Genomic DNA, 22,112 nt, shown 5'->3' on the forward strand with positions numbered 1-22,112 from the left:
TTGCAAATAACATAGTACTTTATTCACATATTATTATATAAAGGATCATATCTACAAAGAGTTTACTCCAGTGTTTAATGCAACTAATAAGATCTATTAGAGTGTAAATGCTCTGAAAAACATCACAGGATATCTGGACAAAACCAACACCTGACTTGACCGAACGACATGTGCTACAGGAGGAAATTGTTAATGTGTCTGGTTAGGACAAAATTTGCAGTAAATGTCTGTAACTGTACAGAAAACTGGCAACTGGCTTCATACAACTGTTTAAAATGTCATTGACATTCCAACCCATCTTAAACAAACAACCTTAGACCTCGAGGACTCCAATTTTATTTTTAAAAAATAGAGTGAGCGGCATTCATTTCCAATGCGTGATCTTTCCAAGATTACCTCTATTTTCATTTAAGTGGCTACTTAAGTATCAAGTTTAGCAAGGACATATGTCTTAAAATCCTGCACAATTACATTAGCTCCTTGACAATATTTTAGCCAGTACAGATATGAAGTACATTATTATTATGCAATGCTAAAAGATTTGCTAATATTACTACATGTAATGGGTCCCCATACATTATCAAATGTACCTGTACCCCAAATAATTCCAGTAAATATTATATATTGCCATACTTTGTGGGTAATAGATTTTCCGACATGAAAATTCATTATGGTAAAGGTGAATTAGATTTTTGTATGTTTTTTTGTTTGTTTGTTTGTTTGCGTACATAAATACTAAAATGAAAATGAAAGCTAGAGACACTGGCACAAAATATGTAGAAACTTTACATATTAAACTACACTACACAACTACACCAGATCTCCCAGTGAAAGCACTGTAATAATGCTCCGCTGCCAGACTTAAGGAATATGCAACAGTAAAGAAAAACTGAGTAAACATTAATTTTTTTTTTTTGTAAGAATTTCCTTTGGCAGCCATATCCTGTTAATTACAAGTTTACTCTCTCTGAGCAGACTTCTCTCTCGTTTCAAATTCAATCTGGAATACAGAGCAAACAGCTGCTTCTGTCTAGAATGCAGCAGCAGCACATGCTTAAGGCAGTCACAAATGCAAATAATACAAAATATGCCCCTAAACCCTGGTAGCAAGCAAAGTAAAAACTTAACTTGTTGCACTACATTTTGTTATATGGCGGTCTTCACTATATTTCTGCCTTTAAGTTCAGGGAATCACAATGATCCACTTATGATGTCAAATGCTCAAATCATACAACCAGAGTTAAAAGTCAAATTGACAAACATTTTACCTAATGTTCTACATCACCGTTCAGACACGCAGAAAACCTTTAATTCTGAAAGGATGACATCCACTTAGTAGTAGAAAATAAGAATTTATTGGTTGTGAAGAAATCCCTGATGGCACATGAACAATTGTCAAACAGTTATGCCTGACATGAACATGATAACCGACAGATATATAATACATTCATATTACAATTTTGCCCATGGCCTTATCCACTGGAGCTAGATAGCCGCCCCTATGCTGGCCAAGTTAAGATGAATGCCATACAGAGATTAAGAATGACTCGGCCAGCGGGTAAGAAAAGTGGAACTTGGGGCCACCGTCCCCTTAGACAAGGCTCGCTGATGGGTGGAGGCAGGGAGGAGGAGGACCAAACAAAGAAACGACAGGGGAAAAAGAGACCTATTTAACTAGTCGAACTGGTGACATATGAGATTGATGGGTGGAGTTTCCTTTCGGAAAGACAAAAAGTTTGGTGCTTCCTCTCAAGGCAGGGGTCCAACTGCACTTTGAGCAAAAGTTTGTTTACAATAATGGGCAGAACAAAACCAAACTAAGCTAAGATACAGAGCTATGAAAGACCATCATTAAATGTTAATTAGCTAATTTAGGATTAGTTCCAGCTTTGTATTTACTATTAATGTGTTGCTTTCATTAGTAATACAAGTGCAGCAGATATTTCATTTTCTGCAAAACAACATCACATTAGAAACCCTTCACATTACATTTTAACATGCTTCTGTCATCGTTTAAACTCCATTCTTACAGATTCATATTACATTCACTAATAATTATTCAAGGTCAATGCAGTTTTAAATTTACTGCTATTTCATACAGAAATCTTTTTATTTAATGGACTTATTTTTATGAAAGCAATAAAATACCCTTCTTTGTGAGAACATTTCCAAACAATCATTTTGCAGCATTTACAGTAAGTGATTCACCAGAGCATTACAGTACCAAAACCATACTGTTAATGGTGTTATTATTGGACAACATCAGTTAGAATCATTTAATTTTAGTTCAGTTAATTTTGGTAAAGGTACAGTGATTCTGATTTAGGATCCTTTAAAGATAAGAACACTGACACTTGCTATACTGACTTTAGAAAATGAGTGTCAATAAGGCCTGGCTTGAAAAATCTTATTTCAAAATTGAATGTCACACACACACACTGTTGCACATAAAAAATGCAAAACTCAGGTCTAATGGATTCAATCAAATATTTTAAACATAGATATCAAACAAAATCACAGAAAATGTGAACTAAAATGCAGATCAAAGAATCATAATACGTTTTCAGTATTTTTTTCAGTCAAAATTTAAACATTATAAAGTTAGTATCGGGTATGACCTCCCTGAGCATTAACACAATACTGGCAGTGTTGACCCATAGACCTGATTAGCCTCTGGATAGACTGCTGTGGGATGTTCCGCCACTCTTCGGGGCAGCTCCAGATAGCTGACGAAGGTTGGCTGGTCGCAGTTGTCTCCTGTGGATGGCACTGGCAATTTGGTCCCACAGATGTTCTATTGGACTCTGGCCACGGCAAGACCTCAACATTGTTTTCCTGAAGTTGTGCAATTGTAATCCTAGCACTGTGTGGTCTTGCACTGTCCTGCTGCAAAATCGACATTTCCGGATTGGCTTGCAAGAACAAAAAAACTGTTACCTCAAGGACTTCTGCAATGTATCGCTGAGCAGTAAGGTTGCCCTCAATCTGCACCAAAGGTGTTCTTGTATTAAGATTCCTCCCCACATCATCACACTTCCAACCACAATGACTCCCGTCAGGTCGGTCAAGGGCAAAACGGCATTCACCTGTCAATAAAACACTCCTCCACTCTCTCTGCCGCCACTTCAGTTTTTCTCAGGCCCACAGAAGACCGGCGATTTCGTCTCTCAGTTGTCAACATGTTACCCCTGATCTGCCTCCGAGCATACACATTATTTTCATGCAAACCGTGAAACACAGTTGTTCTGTTGATGCGCAGGTTATTTCTTCCTAGAATGTCTTGTGCTGTAGCCACTACAATCTGAAAATGATTACGCAGCTGGATCAGTCGGATGTGACGGTCCTGGGCCGGTGTGGTGACCCTCCGCCTTCCAACATGTGGCCTGTCCCTCACAGAGCCGGTTTCCTGGTTTCTCTGGACTAGTCTGCTGATTGTTGAAGCAGAAGTTTAGCATTAAACAAAATACTTCTGCAGAGCAGTTAATTTAATTGCTTCATAACATACTGCTTTATTGTAGACTCAAAGAATAAATAATGGATCATTTAATTAAACTGAAATCAAAATCCTCATGCCTTTAAGCAAGGACCCTTTGGCCTCCTCAAAAGCAAAGGGAAGTTCCTAAAACTTAAATCAGATGAGAAAGGAGTACAAGTAGCAGATGGAAGACACATAGTGGCTGGCAAGGTGTCACTTTCACAGCAGATACTGACAGAAAGGAAAAAGGAAAAAGCAATGTTCTTTCTCAACAAAATGCATTTTTTAGTGCACGCCTGCAATCTGCTAGGACAAAGCCTTTTAACAACCAATACAGTGGGTACCCAGTACAAGAGCTTCCGAACACACTGTGAGGGCTCCCACAGGGTCACACATTGCACAACCACAACAAGGCCATTCTAAGGACTACATTTCGGAGGACACAGCAGGCTTCATAAATGATTCAGAAGATAGATCAAAAGACAACTTTGTATTAGGCAGCTCTGCAAGTGTAAAGCATGAAGTGCCCCAATGTGTTGAAATACAATTTACAGTGCATACTGTGATTGTCTGTCAAGAGTTCAAGATGTATTATTGGCCAGTGCTACAGTACTGAACTCAAAAAGACATTAAGAAACAAAGAGTTAGGAAGATCGATAAAATATATTCTTAACTACTTATTAAGTAGTTTAGAACGTATGTTAGTACTGTTTATTCTCTCCTCTGGCACTTTCTGCAAGTGTTGAAGAAGCTGGATTTCCAGTTACCTCTGAGCTAAGCCCAGCTTCCACAGTTCCTGCAGATGTAGGCCGCACTGTTGGGTGCTTTGTGTTGAGTTGACGGTGTAGGTTTGTAGCTGACCCACCTCTGTATGATAGCTCATGACAACATATATCACATTTAGCTTTGCTGGATGGGACTGGAGTGAAATGACACCAAATTGAACTTTGTTTGAGGCTTGAAATGGTCTCACTCATTTTTGTTACAGGCTTTAGTAAGCCACATAAACTATCTCGTAAACATACAATTAACCAAATCTAATAGTTACCAACTCTCAGCACACACAACTTTCCAAACCAATAAAATCTTTGGAACTAGTCATGTGATAATCCTCACCTATTGAAACACAGGGATAAAAGCAGCATAAACTGTATATAAAGTTTAAAATAATATATGTAATGTTGTCACACAGTATAATTATTTCCAGAGATAATTTGATGAAAATTAATATTTAACACCTGAAGCTGCATTAATACAATTTTTTTAGGAACAACTATGCAATCACCTGTTGTATCGTTCCTAGCCACAGCTATGGCAGTAAATTGCCGTCAAATTATTAATCGTAGTTACAAACTGCCATTGGTAATAATAATAATAATAATAATAATAATAATAATACACCCACCACTTGTTATATCGCCTCTCGCTATACTGCGATTCGGATACATCGCGGTCCTCAGTTGGCTACCATTTTTACTGTCTAATATACATAGCCACTTAGAATTACTGTTTGTTTTATTTCGTACTGCCCATCACAAACAAAAATATAGAAAATAATCAAAAACAAAGCAGTTAACTTCCGCTGTACGAATTAAAACGGTGTGCTGCTTTTTATACGGAAATTTAGAAGAAGCAGGTTGCGTAGAGAATTTATGCTGGACCCTGACGCACCCGATAAAATGAGGGAGCGGTTGTACAGTATTTGTTAGCCTATTTATTTTTCTGTCAGTCTCTCACGATATCGCGGCTCTCGATATATACCGGATTTATTTTGGACCCCAACACCCGCGATATCAAGTGGGTGGTGTATAGCCCTCAAATGTGAAATATGTAATCGGACTGCATATTGTAATGTATACAAAACATACATCACTCAAAAAAGGTGAAATATGTGTACGTCACATTTTTTAAAAATTATTATTTAGTTATTGAACCCTTTATTAAAAGCGATATACAATCAATTTATGCAAGAGAGTCAACGGTTACAAATATGAATGTTTTTTGTGTTCAATACTATAGGGTATGCAATGTATAGAATGTAAATTTAAGTAGCGATTTATTTCATTGTCAGACTAGATTACAATAAACAAACAAAAAAACAAAAACAAAAACAACAAAAAAAATAAAACTGTAGTTATGGTACACAAGCAGTAAGCAATAAAACTGGACTAAAGAAAACTAAATTAGATCCAGGTTCTTAGGATTTAATGGACAGCGTAAAAGCCCCACTCTGCCAGTGATAGGCTCGCTACGGTTTGTAGTATGTATCTGACGCCATTTTGGCTCACAGTGTCTGCATAATGCTCTAAATTAGAGAGAACGTAGATTCATCATGACAGTTAAGATAGCCTAGTTTCCTCCTTACAGCGAATCGGAAGGACTGAATCATTTCATGTGTTTGATAGGCAATTTGTTCATTGGGTGAATCAAAAGAACCGGTTTCTCACTATTCACCGTAATGATTCTGTCAAAAAGCAGGAATCGTTCATGAACTGCACATCGTTACTGACCGGGTCGCTAGAATATATTGAACTTCCATCATGAAGATATATTATTTAAACGTTTTCAAGTAGTCGAGTAATAAATTAGTGCTTGAGTAATTATAATTATTTTGAGTGCTCGAGTACTCTAACCTACCCCTAATTTAACGACCATTTACACAGTTAATATACTGCAGAAGATGCATTAAGCACACCATCTTTTAATTAATCAGTAATTGACTAGGCATTAACAAGGAACTAGTGATTAATGTAATTAAGCTACAAATCCATGGGGTGAGTGAAATTCATTGTTGTGCAACACTAATGTATCAAACCAGCTCAAAGCCTTTTAACCAATAATAGTTAACCCTCACATGAGGAAACCCAGAAAACCAGAGAAGATACATGAAGGAATTAATGACCCATAAAGCTCCAGTGAATCTAAAAGCATAAATAGAACCAACAACATTGAAACCTCCAGGGTTATAAGATTTTTAATGTGTACACTTTCTATTTATGGTGTAGGTTTCATGGAGTTTAGTCTCCTTATGTACCAATTATAAAAATGTTATGGGGGCTAGACAAACTGTTGTTTGTATGTTGTTTCTTAATACATACAGCTGCACTGTACTTGAGGCAATCATCATTACTACATGTTTAAAAGACTGGAAATGCCCTAAATGGTAATGCGATTAACTAATGATTGAAATGTTAGCCAATTTCGACTGTTTCACTATAAGGAGTAGGACACATGTTAAGTGCTGTACTTTATTTTTAATTCTGCATTTTTCAAAAAACCATCAGATAAGCAAAACTGCCAATTTTTTTAATCTGATGTACAACAAGTCTACTGTATATGACTACTGCAGTGGAAAAATGTCCAGTGGATACTTTTCTTTAGAATGCACAATTCTGCCAGGGACTTGAAAGAGCATGCATGTATGTATGTATGTATAATTTTTCTCTTTTCTTTAAAGTATTTCCTATTTTCTTGGAGTCAAACATATTTAGACTTTTCTGTAAATAAATATCTTGGTCTGATTTTGATAGCAGGTCTATCTATCACTATCATTTTCACGGAGCCGGGACACTGTGCAGTGTGCCTTTGCGACATACATTTATTTGATAGAAACTCTTGTTAAATCGCAGGAGAACAGGATTTGGAATCCCAATGCAATACAATGCAGCAGTGGGTTAAACAATAAGTAGTCTAGGTTCACGCCAACCCTTTGACACTGCATCTGCCCCAACAGCTATTCATTAAGATCCCCCAGTGTATGGTTGTGAGAGTGTATCTGGAATGACCACTTTCTTGACACTGCTGTCAGGGCAAATACATCTTCAGAAGAGTCTTCTATTTAAAAGTAAATAAATAAATTAATGAATCATAAAACAAAATAGTCTGGAGCTCAAAATATACAAATGTAGGGTTTTATGTCAACTTTGGCCCAAAGCCTTCGGCATCTAATGTGGCTGAAAATGAGACTTCAAATTAGTTCTGTAATAGCCAAATGTTATTGACATACTATAGTAAATGCTTCATCATCAAAACAGTTCCAAGAAAAACAGCCGTTTTCAATTGCATTACAATGTTCCTAACATAATCTGAATTTGAAAGCGTTCAAAAATTGTGTTGATCTTTTTTTTTTTGGATTAAATTAAATGCACCGAGTTGTGCCATGTAAATGTTAACGTTACCTGTAGCAAGTTTGCTGTTGCTGAAGAGTTTGGGGTAGTACTTCAAGAGAAAAGAAACTACTGCACTGGAAAACTACTGGCGCGCCTGTTCTCGGGCTGTCTTTGTGAATTGTGTTTATTGTGGCATGCAGCATCACAGAACAATTAAGGTTACTGAAAGCTAGCAGCGGTGACAGGTCTGTCACAGTGGTAACAGTTTGTGTCTGACTCCTGTGAAATTCTGAACATGACTTTTCAATATAGCGGTGCCTGAATCTCCCCCACTTCTCTGATGCCAGTCTCATCTTTTTAGCTAGCGGTTCTGTCTGACACTGGGGAAATGAGCCGGAGAAAGGGGACTTGCTGAATTGGAGCACATTACTCTGTGACTGAATGACTGCAGGGGCTGTGTAGATGTCTTGATCCATCAATAACGACAAACTCACATCATCCAGTGATCTGTAAAACAAAAAATTGCTTTATGTACAGGCCATTTGTAAGCAAAACATTTACTTTAGATTGATGATATAAATGTCCTTATTAATGTTGCAACAGCCAAGAGACACAGTAGTTATGTTTTTGTTTCCAATTTATTCAGCATAAATCTGCCATTCTGTCTATTTTTCAATTCCTTTGTTATAATCAGGAACTCTACAACAATAACTTCTTGGCTTCCTCAGCCAACGTCTGCCAAGCCAATGAGTTACCAGTGCCCTTAATGGATCCCAAAGGTCTATGACAATGTCTGTTACTATAGGAACCAGGGAGACATTTTGGAGGAGTTATTGTGGCTTATAGTTGAATTGCTATTGTGGAATCTCTTTCAATGTTTCCATAATTGTAATGCCAAGATGTTGCACTGTGTAAATCTAGTGCCGAGGCACAGGCTTTATTGAATTTAGATAACATAGCTGTGCAAACTTTGCACTGGAGTAAAAACTTACTAAACCTGGCCCGATATTCTTCTTTGTTTTTAATTTTTTACAACTGGGAATTAATTACAGAGCTTCTATTAAGAACAGGCTAGAAATGTTCTGTCGCTAGAGAATTTAGATGCATCCACCTCTGCAAAAAGTAAAACTAATTCCAAATGAGTTTCTGATTATCTTAACAGTTTCAGAGTGTAGAGTATGCTTAGTTTTATTTAACCATGGTTGTTTAGGGCCAAAATACATATCTGGATTATTTTTGGTATTATGCACTACAAAAACAGTTGCCGCTGTGATGCTATGCCACAGCCTAGCTCTGTAATCACATAAGATGCCATGGAAGAGGATTCTGTGTCTAGTATGCTGCAGTTGCTTGTTTTTATTGGCATGATTGAGTCCAGATGCAGAGCATTGGTCCTCCGCATAGAAAGCCTGAACAAATCAATAGTGCACGGTTCTGTGCACCTGTGGTTTTCTGATTCCCTGTGTAAGCCTGATAAAAAGATTGCCTTGATACAGCACCTCAAACAATCCAAAATAAACTGGCAGCTTACAAAATTGATTTTCAGCAGGGGCTTAGTGATAGAATTTTGTATTAAAAAAAAAAAAAAAAAAAAAAAAAAAAAAAACACACACACACACACAAATACAAAAGTTGGTCTTCTTTTACTTAACATTAACATTATCCAATTCTCAATACTATTCTCAAACTGAGTACTTTACAAGCAAGCAGATTCTGTCAGCTTAACTCCTACAACCCAGCTGTCATCCACCACTTGCTGCCAGACCTTGTCCATGAACTATGGGAGATCTTTGGACACAGAAAGAACCTCACCATTGGAGATATCAGTGCAGGTCTCCTCTTCCCACAGAGAGACCAAACCTTCCTGAAACAGAGATTCAGTTAATGAGCCACTTCCTCCCAGGATAAAATTTCCAATTAAAATAGTGTAAATAAACCCACTTAAAGTAATGGTAGCTACCAAAACACCATGAATATCACCAGTCTCACTACCATTAGCAATAAATGTCTGGAATCTGTAGTTTAGATAGAAACACATTATAACAAACATGTATGTTAATTTAAAAATATGATACCAGTACTGACTCTGTTCCATGCCTTTCTCCAGGAAATGTTACAGGTATACTTCCTTGGTCATTTCACTTCAGTGTCTTGTAAAGCATGTCAGTAAATGGGGGATAACTGTTTAGTTAATGACAGGAAATAAGCTGTTATAGAGGTGGGGCATTGACCAAGCAAGAGTAATACTAACTGATTTTTGTTAGCTACAACAACTTTAAACAGTGATACTCAGTCTGTAACTGCTTTGCCTGAATGTATTTCCAGGGGTTGGATAAACACAAAGAAAAACACCTGCCATCTGTTACACAGACTTTTGTATAAAATATTAAATGCTAATCTAATGACTGATACATTTGTTATCCTGACATGTATTCTGGTATATTTAAAACTTGCACCGGTCTATTACAAAAGTCATTTTCAAAATAAAAATCCCAGTTCAAGCCAAAAGCCCTGGTATTTAATTATGCCTGGATGCAAACAATGTCCAGCAGAGCTGGAAAGGCATAACGGGTACCAGTTGTTTCTTTTGCCCCATGCAAATGAAATAATTCTCATCCATCTTGGAGGAAAACGATGATGGCAGTATAAAAACAAAGGGATTAATTTTTAATTTTTTTTGCGGTGAGCTTAATCAAAATTGATACTGCTGATGCCATGCATGAATGAGCTAAGTAGTTATTTATTTATTTATAATCTACCAATAGTTAAACGATGAAGAAAATGTGCTACACTAAAGAGAGAAGCTGCTGTGTGAATGTGCTGCTGTGAGCGTGCAAGACTGATTGCTGTTTTTGGTGTGGCCCAGGCTAACGGTCCGGGAATAATCGTCCCAATAAACCATGGATTCGAGTACTGGCAAATTGTGTGGGTCTCCTTCCTTCATTTCCCACCGTATGCTACAATATTAGTTTGGCTGTGGGCATTGTATATCATTTTGGGAACAGTAATATTCTTTATAAGGGAAACACAAATAATACCGTCTCCTAATTATGGACCCAGACAACCGCTTTATAACGGGTAGCACTGTGATGGGCTGCCGAATTAAGACCCCTAATTTGTACGTTTTTTCCCCCTTCTTGTTTTTATTGAAACTGACTACATTCACATTTAAAATTAATAATTGCCACTTGCCACAAGGGGGCAGTGTGTTTCTTATTGGGGCACCATTGAAGTTAACAAACCATCAGTATTTAATGTACATGAATTAAGAACACTTGGATGAGACTATACAGAAGTCGAGCTTAATCAATCAGAGTACCAGTACACCCTTTTTATGAATTATTTTTGTGAACCATTCAAGAATACCAATAACCATTTTACCAATGAAACAAAAGACCATACAAGTAGCACCTACACAAATGTATCGCTGCTCGACTCAGTCACCACATGCAGCCTCACTGTTCTTTCAGGTCTGCCTACTCTCTTCTCTTATTGGTGTTTCTAGTGCTGGAGTTGGTTTCACCATGAATAGGGTTTCACTTGTTGTAATGACTTGCTCTGAATACCACTTTGGCTCTTTTGCACTAAATGGTTGGCGACCCCCGGTCTATGGGATCTCAAAGCAGCATATAAATTGTATATTAAATCACGTTAAAAGGAACAGCACGACCATCATTCTGGTGTCTACACTTCTCTGTTAGCATTTACTATGACTCGATAACCAGCATCTTAACTAGCAAGCTGTGAAGTACTCACTGTTTCAGGAAACATTTGTAGCTAATGAAATTCACATTAGCTTTCCAAGCCGAGTTAATTGAATCTGGTTAGGAGTGTACACTGTTGCATATCAAATAGGGAGTGAATGTAGCAGCTCCAAAATACACTGAGCTCAACTAGGTGTCCAGAATCCAACTTGGCATGACGTCAAAGATGAAGGGAGCACATTGACTCAACACCATACATACACTGATTGGCCAAAAACATATGCATATACCCGATTTGACTCAGCAGACACTAGGCTGGTTGAGATTGCTGTCGCGTAGTAAAGAGATTACAACACTATGTGAACTTTACCAGGTAAGCCACTTGAGGACCCCCAGCTCAGATACTTTTATACAGTATGTAAAACGTAAATTAAAAATACCAATTAAATAAATAAATGAATAAATAAACAAACAAACAAATACAAAGTACTTAACGATCCCTGCGAGTACCACATTCTGAAACACTGCCTATAACAGGTACAATTTGCTGTTAAACGAAACCAAGTCAATATATATATATAGATATATATATATATATATATATATATATATATATAGTATATATATATATATACACATATGTTATTCGGCAGTTTTTTTTGGCTAAAACAAAAAAAAAAAAAACACACGTTTCCACTAACATTCCATCTAAAGCCAACTACTGCAATGACTTGCTAAGCCATATCAGCAACAATCTTTTATGTAGCAGGGTTAAATGGTTGGATTAGGAATATTTAATAAAAATGAAGTTTAAAAGCTGATTTTTCTACAACAGGGTTTGCAGAAAAGAAAATGTGCATACTGTATTACTAGGAATGGCTGTCTGATACAACTGCTCTGTATTAAAATGTACCACCACTGAACCAGTCTTAAAAAACAACTAATTTGTAATTTCACTTCCTGTTATAAAGGCATGACACTAATCATCCTCTTTCCTGACCTCAAAAACACAACCGTCAGTCCCATTTTAGTTAGTGGACCTCCCTCAACAAGGACAAGTTTGATATATTAAGGACAATTAATAAATGGATCAACAGGGTTATGTTGCCACCCTGAACCGAAGAGACAGATCACTTGGATGGAAGCAAAAAATATCTATCTTTCCATTACACTAAGCGTTGTTGGAAGTACTGCATTTGGTTTCGAATCCCCAGTTCCTTCTTATAATGTATTACTCACCCAACAACGATTTCACAGTGCAGCATCTAAACTTTTGTGTTGCAGCAAGTTCACATAAAGCCTCATCCAAGTCAAAGTAAATAAGGTCTGGATAACCTCAAATTCAACAACTATATACTGTCAGGAGGTATGAGAATGTTTCTTAGGTTGTCACCCCCTTACCCTCTGCTCTTATTAGTTCTATGTGGACCTCATTAAAATTAAAGGTTTTTGCCATGTAGATTGATAGAACAGTGCTCTCATAGTTCAACTGTAAAGCTACACTGGAGTATATTTTAATAAAACCACATCTAATGCCTGGACAGTAAGGAGATGGTTGTCTTGTACAGCGCTATCATCATTCACATCTTCACACTTTCACATTACTCTAATGAGAAATTAATGCATGTTTATTGAATGTCCCCCACAAGTTTCAATAAAAAAAAATATATATATATATATATATATGCATGTACAATATGTATACTGTACTGCTTTTCTGAATATTCTTCATACAACTATTACGAGACGCTGTTTATTGGAAAAGTGAAAAAGTTGGACATAACATGAGAATTACATGCGATATACACTTCACGCTTCTGTGTTTCTCTTGTGTATTTTGATATACAAATGGCATCCAGACATGTACTCAAGAGAATTAAGCTAGATCTCCCTCTTGTAACATTCTGTCAAAATCTGGGTAAGACATCTGATCTAGGGCAGACAGTACTGTAGTCACCATATTTAAGTTTTATCATTTTTAATGTCCAACCCCTCAATTTCACCGTTTTTGCTCAACTATTAAACCTTCTAGTGTGAAACTAGTAAACTGAGGTCGCATAAGTAAGGACTTTCAGAGTAAGTAATTTCAAGAAGATCTGTCACTGTATAGTTCTCAAAAATATCCTCTGTATTAGAAGTCTCAAAGAGTAATAAAATCTGATCTTTTCCACAATGAACAAAGTCGTCAATGTGCAAAGACTGGATACCTTGCCAACTGGAAGCCACATAAAAAAAATTGAAAAAAATGTCCCCAATACAACTTATTAGGAAATATTACATCTGTCTTAACCAACAGTCCTATATTCTTCTTGTTTTCTGTTTCAGTCATTACATTGTTTTTTCTTTCTTTTTATAAATCAGGAAGCATGTAGGAAAAGCACGTCATAGCCTAGAAGGAATCAAGTAGGCTATTTGTTGAATCTGGTAATTTTTTTAGTATACTTTTCTTAATGTTATTGGCTGTGTTTTGAACAATATGCTTTGGGAGTGTGTTATATTTCGTGTAGGCCAAACCTCTCTTCAAAAAACTGATCCACAATACAGTAGAGTCATATTTTACTGTAAAACTCTGCAAAAAATTATTGTTTTAATATAAAATATACGTATGACCATTATGCTGCATCATTGCACTTTGCACCACAGGGATCTGTATTTTTGGTATTTTTGAAGAAAAAGAAGAAATTAATTGGGATACAGAATCTCTTTTGCATTATGTAACTCTCAAGGTTCATGGTGTGTCTGAAGTTATACCATGGGATTATCACACTGGTACAGCCATCTAAACAAAATGATTCTGTCTCTCCAGAGAGTAAGACAAAGAATGCATTTACACCCTTCTCCCTTAAGCTTTGGAGATCATAAAAGCAAAGAGGCTCAGACAGTTGTAACAGTCACATCCATTTCCCTACACAGTGTTGTTAGGGTTCATTTAATTCTTGCACACAAGGAGAATACAATGTCAATCAGTATAGAAATATTGCTTCTTGGTGCATTGTTTTTCAATTTACGTTGATATAATTCTGCATCTAATTGGCATCAAGTTAAACATTGACATTATTGGTCTCAAAAAGACAGATCCCTAGCTTGTGCAACTTTGATTATGAAACATTGGAACTTATAAATTAGTAACTAGAACTAAGAATTTACCAATTGATTACTGCACATTAAGTAGTTACCTGCCAACCTTCTTTCCAAACTGAACAGACATATCCACAGTTGAAAGTAACAACAAACAGGCTATCTTCCCTGCCTGTTGCAGCCTTTTCTATTTTTGGGGTCCCTCAAAGGGAAGCTGGCAGATGTCTTTTGGGATTCCACCTACAAACCAAATCAACTGATTATTTGTGGTTGCTTCGACCACCGTTGATTTCAATTGGTTGCCTAATTCTTCTGTTTTGTTGACAAACATACAAGTTACCATACAACTGTATGCATGAGGTACAAACTGTGCTGCATTAAATATGTTTTCAGTTTCCAAGAAATACCCCAAAAATGAATTGCCCCGACTACTTGGTCTGACTGAGCATCACCATGGTCTTCTGCCACGCAATTTCTAGATCCCAGTATCACGATGACTTTTCCTTGCAGCTCCCCAATCAATTGCACACATGGAAGTTGAATGGGAACACTCAATACTTTGCCAGTCTTTAGAGATGTGAAGTAAACAGTCTCTTTATTACCTCACAGAACTGTTGGGCCCTTCAGCAATGTTACATTATCCTCCAATTCACACTGCAATTTAAACTCCATATGGGACTCCAGATTATTTGAGCTGAGTACTATTAGCAGGGCGTATCTGAAACTTGCTCTTTGTCTTATACTGCTTGAGCAAAATGCATGGCACCCAGTTCTTGAGTTTGTGGCACAGCTACAGCACACGATTTCCAAGTTGGAAGTTCCCAGGCTAATAGAGGCCTGTCCTTCAGATTATTATTTTTTTTTGCTTTCTTTGAAAGCCATCCTTTTGAACAGCAGTTCTGATGTCTGTATGTTTCTGCATCAGTAAGTCTGACTTTAGTCAGTCTAAAATAAAGTAGCTCTCCATTGAAGGCAATGATTTTTTTGCCTGATATGAATCGCTGCTCATGTTGACTGTTAATTTGCTCCAAATTAATGGTCAGTTACCCTCATTTTCCACTAAGAATATATATCCTAGGCAGTTGGAGGGATAAATACAAACACGATTTAACACAGTACTACTCGACATTGAAGTCTTTTTTTTTTTTTTTTTTTTATTCACCTCCTGATTTGAATTCAAAAACAATTTTGTAAACAGTTTAATTATTTACTAATACATTAACAGAAACAAAATACTACTACGACTACTACTACTACTCCCGAGTCGCCCCCTGCCAGGGCGGCTCGGGCGACCGTCCATACGGCCGGCCGAGTGATCCAGGAGTGTAAAGCAGCGTTGCACCCAGACTCTGTCAGGTATCTCGAGGGAGTTCTCAGGACCGGCGAGCCATCTACCCCCACCCCCCCTACCCCCGGCTCTCCGGTCCTGCTGATCGAACCCAAGGCCCGAGCCCCCCCTCGGCCTCCCCTCGAGAACAACCTGAGCAGGATCTCGCAGTTCTCCTCGACCCCCTTGCCATCGGCGTCGAGGAGGACCCTGTACGCGATGACGCTCCACACCCTCCACTTCCCTGCCCTCGTCTCCCGCCGAGACACCGCTTGGCGGGAGACCCTCCGACCGCCGGAGGGCGTCGGTTCCCAGTGGGAGGCCCTGTACTCCCCGCTGGTCTCCAGGGGAGCTGGGGACCTGGGCTGGAGGGTCCTGCACGGAGCGCTCGCGTCAGGAGAGATCCTGCGTCACTTTACCGACTCGGACACCGCATGCCCTTTCTGCGGTCAGTCCGAGTCGGTGGCTCATATTTATTTTTTTTGCGCCAGGCTGCAGCCGTTCTTCCTGCTGCTGAAGAACCTCCTGCTGCAGTTCTGGCTGCACTTTTCACCCACCCTCCTCATTTTCGGGCACCCTGTTCGTGGCTCCAGCAAAAAGAGAGACCTCCTCGTCAATCTGCTCCTGGCTCTTGCTAAACTGGCCATTTGCAAGACCAGGAAGCAGAAGATGAGCGGGGAAGGTCTCTTTGACTTCGGGGCCATGTTCAGGGCCCTCCTCCGGTCTAGGGTTAATTTAGAGCACGCCCACGCGGAGTCTGCTGGCGACATGGCATCGTTTGTCGACCAGTGGACTCTAGGGGGCGTGCTCTGTACCACCTCCCCTATTGTTCTAAATATTTAATTTACAGTTCTTTTTTACACCGGTTTTCGTTAAATTAGTTATAGCCCATTCCTTTTAGCATCCTCAAATTGAGGATGTTAATGTGAATCTTTTTCTCCAGCCGTCATTTGACGGCTGAAGATGTCCTCTACATTGGACTGTCCCATTTAATGGGTTATAAATAGGACTACTCCCGAGTCGCCCCCTGCCAGGGCGGCTCGGGCGACCGTCCGTCCGTACGGCCGGCCGAGTGATCCAGGAGTGCAAAGCAGCGTTGCACCCAGACTCTGTCAGGTATCTCGAGGGAGTTCTCAGGACCGGCGAGCCATCTACCCCCACCCCCCCTACCCCCGGCTCTCCGGTCCTGCTGATCGAACCCAAGGCCCGAGCCCCCCCTCGGCCTCCCCTCGAGAACAACCTGAGCAGGATCTCGCAGTTCTCCTCGACCCCCTTGCCATCGGCGTCAAGGATGACCCTGTACGCGATGACGCTCCACACCCTCCACTTCCCCGCCCTCGTCTCCCGCCGAGACACCGCTTGGCGGGAGACCCTCTGACTGCCGGAGGGCGTCGGTCCCCAGTGGGAGGCCCTGTACTCCCCGCTGGTCTCCGGGGGAGCTGGGGACCTGGGCTGGAGGGTCCTGCACGGAGCGCTCGCGTCAGGAGAGATCCTGCGTCACTTTACGGACTCGGACACCGCATGCCCTTTCTGCGGTCAGTCCGAGTCAGTGGCTCACATTTATTTTCTTTGCGCCAGGCTGCAGCCGTTCTTCCTGCTTTTGAATAACCTTCTGCTGCAGTTCTGGCTGCATTTCTCCCCCACCCTCCTCATTTTCGGGCGCCCTGTTCGTGGCTCCAGCAAAAAGAGAGACCTCCTCGTCAATCTGCTCCTGGCCCTTGCTAAACTGGCCATTTATAAGACCAGGAAGCGTAAGATGAGCGGGGAAGGTCTCTTTGACTGCGGGGCCATGTTCAAGGCCATCGTTCGTTCGCGGGTTAATTTAGAGCACGCCCACGCGGAGTCTGCTGGCGACATGGCATCGTTTGTCGACCAGTGGACTCTAGGGGGCGTGCTCTGTACCACCTCCCCATTTTCTTTGAACATTTAATTTGCAGTCCTTTTACCGTTTTTTTCGTTAAAATTAGTTAAATGCCTATCTATTTAGCATCCTCTATTAGGAGGATGCTAATTTGAATTTTTTTTTATTAGGCATTTAAATAGGACTAATAATAATAATAATAATAATAATAATAATAATAATAATAAAATAATAATAATAATAATAAATAAATAAATAAATAAATAAAAAACGCCTTTAGTTGTCACATGAACTTGTAAACAGCGATATCATTATTATCTTTCTAAAAGTAAGCTTTTATAAAACTCACCGTACCTCTAAAGAACCACTTGTTCATTGAATCATTGCATACCGATCGCCGCTGTTCAGCTGTCACTTCACTTGGTCAAGATGCTGCCAAAAATTGAGCACACTTGGTCAGGATGGAAATATTAAATGGCAGTATAAATTACCCGCTAAAACTGCATCATGGGAGAAGAAAAGAACAACATAACGTATATTAAGCAAAACAAATAAAATACGAGGTTGTCAATACAAACATATCTGCCGTATATTTATATACAGTACACTGGGATTTGTTTTGCTTTTTACCTGAAAAACTTGAAAAAATATTATTTTGTTTAGCCCAGCCCCATGTCCATTGAGGGTTAGTGAAGCTACAGCCATTTTGACTCCAATGAAGAGTCAGTACTGTGTTGTAAACTGTCTAGGTAGGTGAGCCAACATGGCGATCACAGAGATGCAGTTTCACAAACATCGCCACATAAACCTTTGCTCAGCTGACTGGTGACGTCACTGTTGTCATTTGTGGCTGAATATGGCGGATATAAGCAACGGTGCAGTAGAACTGGTACACAAATTATTAAGCAAAAGTTTAACACTCGTATGTTTTAGTATTATTTTAAAGATAATTGACCTCTAATTAATGTCGACTTCTATGTTATCTCAACAGGAAAACGAGACGAGACAACGGTTCATAAATGAATACTTGAAAGGTAAAACATGTTTATTTTTCTTCCTACATTACTGAGGATATTATATTAAATTTCGTTTATTTATGTATTTATACTAAATAACACGGGTGGTAAATTGTGTAGATTTTTAAGTAAACTGATACGTTATTTAGAATTTGCCATTCATAATTTTTTTTTTCGTAGTAAGTGATTGAATTTAAGGCTGTTGTTTTTTTTTTTTTTTTTGGAGTGCATAACTCGCAATGATAATTGTAGTATTATTATAAAAATATTTTAAACATATGACTTTGTGTATTGCCAGTCAACTAAAGTTGTTCAAGTAATGTATTCATTTACTTTGGTTTAAAATTAGAATGGCCGGCTGTGCTGCACTCTCGATCTGATTGGTCAGAACTCTGTGACCTGACCCAAATCCAGCGTTCTTATCCTACACCACCGGTTTTGTTTCCCCACACTGTTGCACCTGTTACAACCTGAGCCTCGCACCCCAACAGTGTCGGGTCCTGTCAAACGAAATGCTCTTGGATTAGAAACGTATTTACCCTAAAACTTAACCGCTGCTTCTCACAGACTACAATGAATTGTGTGGTCTACCTAAATTAAGTTTAGGCAGGCAAAGACTGGTGTCAGTCTGTGTCTTTGAAACCAGAAAATTGTGTTGTGACAGGTTGAATGCAGGACGTCACCAAAATCGGGTAACAAAAACTAAAGGACAGGGGTGCACAATTCTTTACATGTCTTAATCAGCGCTTTTGTGCAGACATAGAAAACCTTAATGGTCATTGTGCTTAGCAGTAGTTTGAAATAGAGGAAAATGCTAGATTGCTGACAATGTCTAACAAATTGACCAGAGGTGGGAATGGTTTATGTATCAGTATTATTAACAGTATGTTTTATATATAATATAAATAATATATTAGCTCAGAATATTTTCCCCACACATTTTAAGCACAGCTAATACAGTTTTCTGGGTAAATAAGGCATATGCCTACACTAAGGAATGAGTCATATATCTCATGGAGCATGACACATTTTAGTCTTGTGATGTCAAGTCATGGTTTCAGGAAAAAAAAAAGAAGCAGTTTTATACATTTTGACCTTTACATCAAAGTTTGTTACAAGAATTAGAGGTTGTTTTCTACTTTTAGGGTAGGGGTGATGGTACTATAATACTAGTAAACTTTGCCATATATATAAATAATAATAAAAGAAAACAAGTTTCACAATCGTAGGTGTTTAACTCTTCATGGTATAACCCCTGGAAGATTATATATTTACTTCAAAAATTGAAGACAGCTTTTGACCCACATTAACACCCTTTGACCCACATGTCATAGTGATTATGCATTTTACACGATCTGCATGTTAATAAAATTTGGCAACTGTAGCACTTGAAGTAGGCTATTTACTGTAGTATTGAATCTAGCTAATCTCCACTGTTGTTTTATTTACCTTATTTATGCCAATGCTGGGTAATCCCAGTAATTTGTATGAATAGTGAGCACTGATCAGTGATACTGTATGTATTCCATTCCCATTGCACAGATCAAGACAAACGTCCCAAATGATTTATTGAACAGGTGATTTAATGAAATTACAATAGAAAATTAACTATATCTTAATACAGTATTGCTTCTTGCCTGCTGGGCTTCGTGAGATGATCACCTGATTTTAAATATTTTAAGACATCGGAGACCCTCACATATATACTATAAGCTTTGGGGCAGCTGCGAAGGGGGCTTTGTGAAGGTGATGTTAGCATGAGCACCATTGACTAACTGGAATACTGGTGGTGTTGCTTTGTAAAAGTAACATGTCACTGGATTTGTCTGAAGTGATTGTCCCTCAGCTTCTTTCCCTTTTGACTGGCATGCTTTGCAGCAAGTAACATGCATTGGCCCTGACAGAACCTGCCGGAATGACCTAGGAAGTGCAAGTATAGGTTTCCTGGAAGCCGTGCAAACTGAGATTTTCTTTAACCTGGAGTAGTACCAGATGTCCTGTTTTGAATTGAAACATGTTTGATAGCATTCCTTTCTTTCATGACTTTGCATTTTTGAGCTATATAGTCATTGGAAGTCCACGACAACTTTAACAACCACTATTGTGTTTGTTGCAGACAAAACAGACAAATATGATTCTAGAGATGTGGAGAGGCTGCAGAAGGATGATGCTCTGGCAGGTTGTTACCTGCAGTGGAGATTGCAAAATGTGGATGATGCTTTAAAGATGATTGATGAAAGTTTTCAATGGAGAAAAGAATTCGGAGTAAACGGTAAGGTCTTTTGACAGAACTCCACTGTCTTTGACAGAACATGAGTATATTATATATATATCATATATATATATATATATATATATATATATATATATATATATATATATATATATATATATATATATATATATATATATATATATATATATAATTTTTTGTGGGTAAATAATTTAATCTATTTGTTACTGTTTAAAAGGCATTAAACTGATTGTCATCTGATTTTTTTTAATAGTAATATTCTTTCATTTGTCACATTTATTAGTATGAAAGTGATTCCACCGTACTGAAAATGCTTTTCTGCCATTAATTTATCCTCCCACGTTTAACCTCTTCTCTTTTTGAGTGTGTTTGTTCTGTATGTCTGCTTGTCGAATTACACCTTACTCTGTATAAAGTTAAACTCAAGCTCATCTTTGTTCTTTATATTTCATGCTGGGAAAGGTTAGTTCCTCATTCTTTTAAATTATTTTTTTAAATACACTTTCTACTCTATATGGGCAGCAAAATGCTTTGTGTTTTTAAGGCCGCCACACACGAGGCTCTGTGATTTTTCATTGGGCAACAAGATACTTTCACAGTGACCGTACATACCAGACGCGAAACAGGTGATGCCACAGATTGGAAAACTGGCAGGTCATTAAAACTATAAAAAATGACTATTGACAAAACTATGATCAATACTGGTACATATTCGTCAACGTGATGTAGCAATTATGCAAGCTTTCTTTGACGATATTTCAACATATATGGCAATAAAGCTATACTAGGCTTATCCAGTGCCTTTTTTTGCTGTCATTTTGGATACTGCTTCGCCCTGCTGGACCACGTGCATTAAAGCTGTTCTCTGATTGATCAATTCCCTAGTTGTCGCACAACAAATTGCAAAATATTGGCTTCAATTCTATTTGTTTTGCGTCTCTCAGGTGTTACCCCTGCGTCGCCTGAGTTGTCACTTGCGGTGTGAAAGAAATATAATAAAAAATATAGGTTCTATTAATTTTGTCGCACCTCTGCACAGTTTTGCTTGTCGCATTACGTCTAGTGTCTAGCGGCTTTTTATTTCCTTATCTATTTATAAAATAAATTGTAAAATGGCTTGGGTAAAAACAGGGCATGGATCTGAACAGGCAGTGCTGCTAGACATTGGTTGGATCTTTCTAGCCTGATCATTTAAGCTTTGGTGTTCCTACATTTACTTATTTTTCGTCTGAAATGGGCCACTCACAATAAGCTTCATGCTGCATCTACCAAAATTTGATCATATAAC

At 38.4% G+C, this 22,112-nt stretch overlaps 2 protein-coding genes across 2 annotated transcripts in view; one reads left to right on the forward strand and one right to left on the reverse strand.

The window, feature by feature from the left end:
• Positions 1-7,613: 7,613 nt before the first annotated feature.
• On the reverse strand, positions 7,614-15,173 carry LOC121327521 (Fanconi anemia group B protein-like). Its single transcript, XM_041271591.1, has 5 exons — positions 14,974-15,173; positions 14,564-14,713; positions 13,392-13,548; positions 9,285-9,361; positions 7,614-8,091 (listed from the first exon to the last, which is right to left on the reverse strand). Exons 1-5 carry the CDS (start codon positions 15,036-15,038, stop codon positions 7,650-7,652), a joined length of 891 nt encoding a protein of 296 aa, XP_041127525.1. The 5' UTR covers positions 15,039-15,173; the 3' UTR covers positions 7,614-7,649.
• A 3,276-nt stretch (positions 15,174-18,449) lies between these two features.
• Positions 18,450-22,112, forward strand: part of LOC121327855 (motile sperm domain-containing protein 2-like) — a 30,104-nt gene continuing 26,441 nt past the window's right edge. The window contains exons 1-2 of the mRNA XM_041272131.1: positions 18,450-18,588; positions 20,687-20,842. Of these exons, the coding sequence (XP_041128065.1) occupies positions 18,519-18,588; positions 20,687-20,842 (226 nt within the window). The 5' untranslated portion in view covers positions 18,450-18,518. The remainder of the gene's footprint in view (positions 18,589-20,686; positions 20,843-22,112) is intronic.

Source organism: Polyodon spathula, chromosome 15 (genome assembly GCF_017654505.1).
Source record: "Polyodon spathula isolate WHYD16114869_AA chromosome 15, ASM1765450v1, whole genome shotgun sequence".
Taxonomy (NCBI): Eukaryota; Metazoa; Chordata; class Actinopteri; order Acipenseriformes; family Polyodontidae; genus Polyodon; species Polyodon spathula.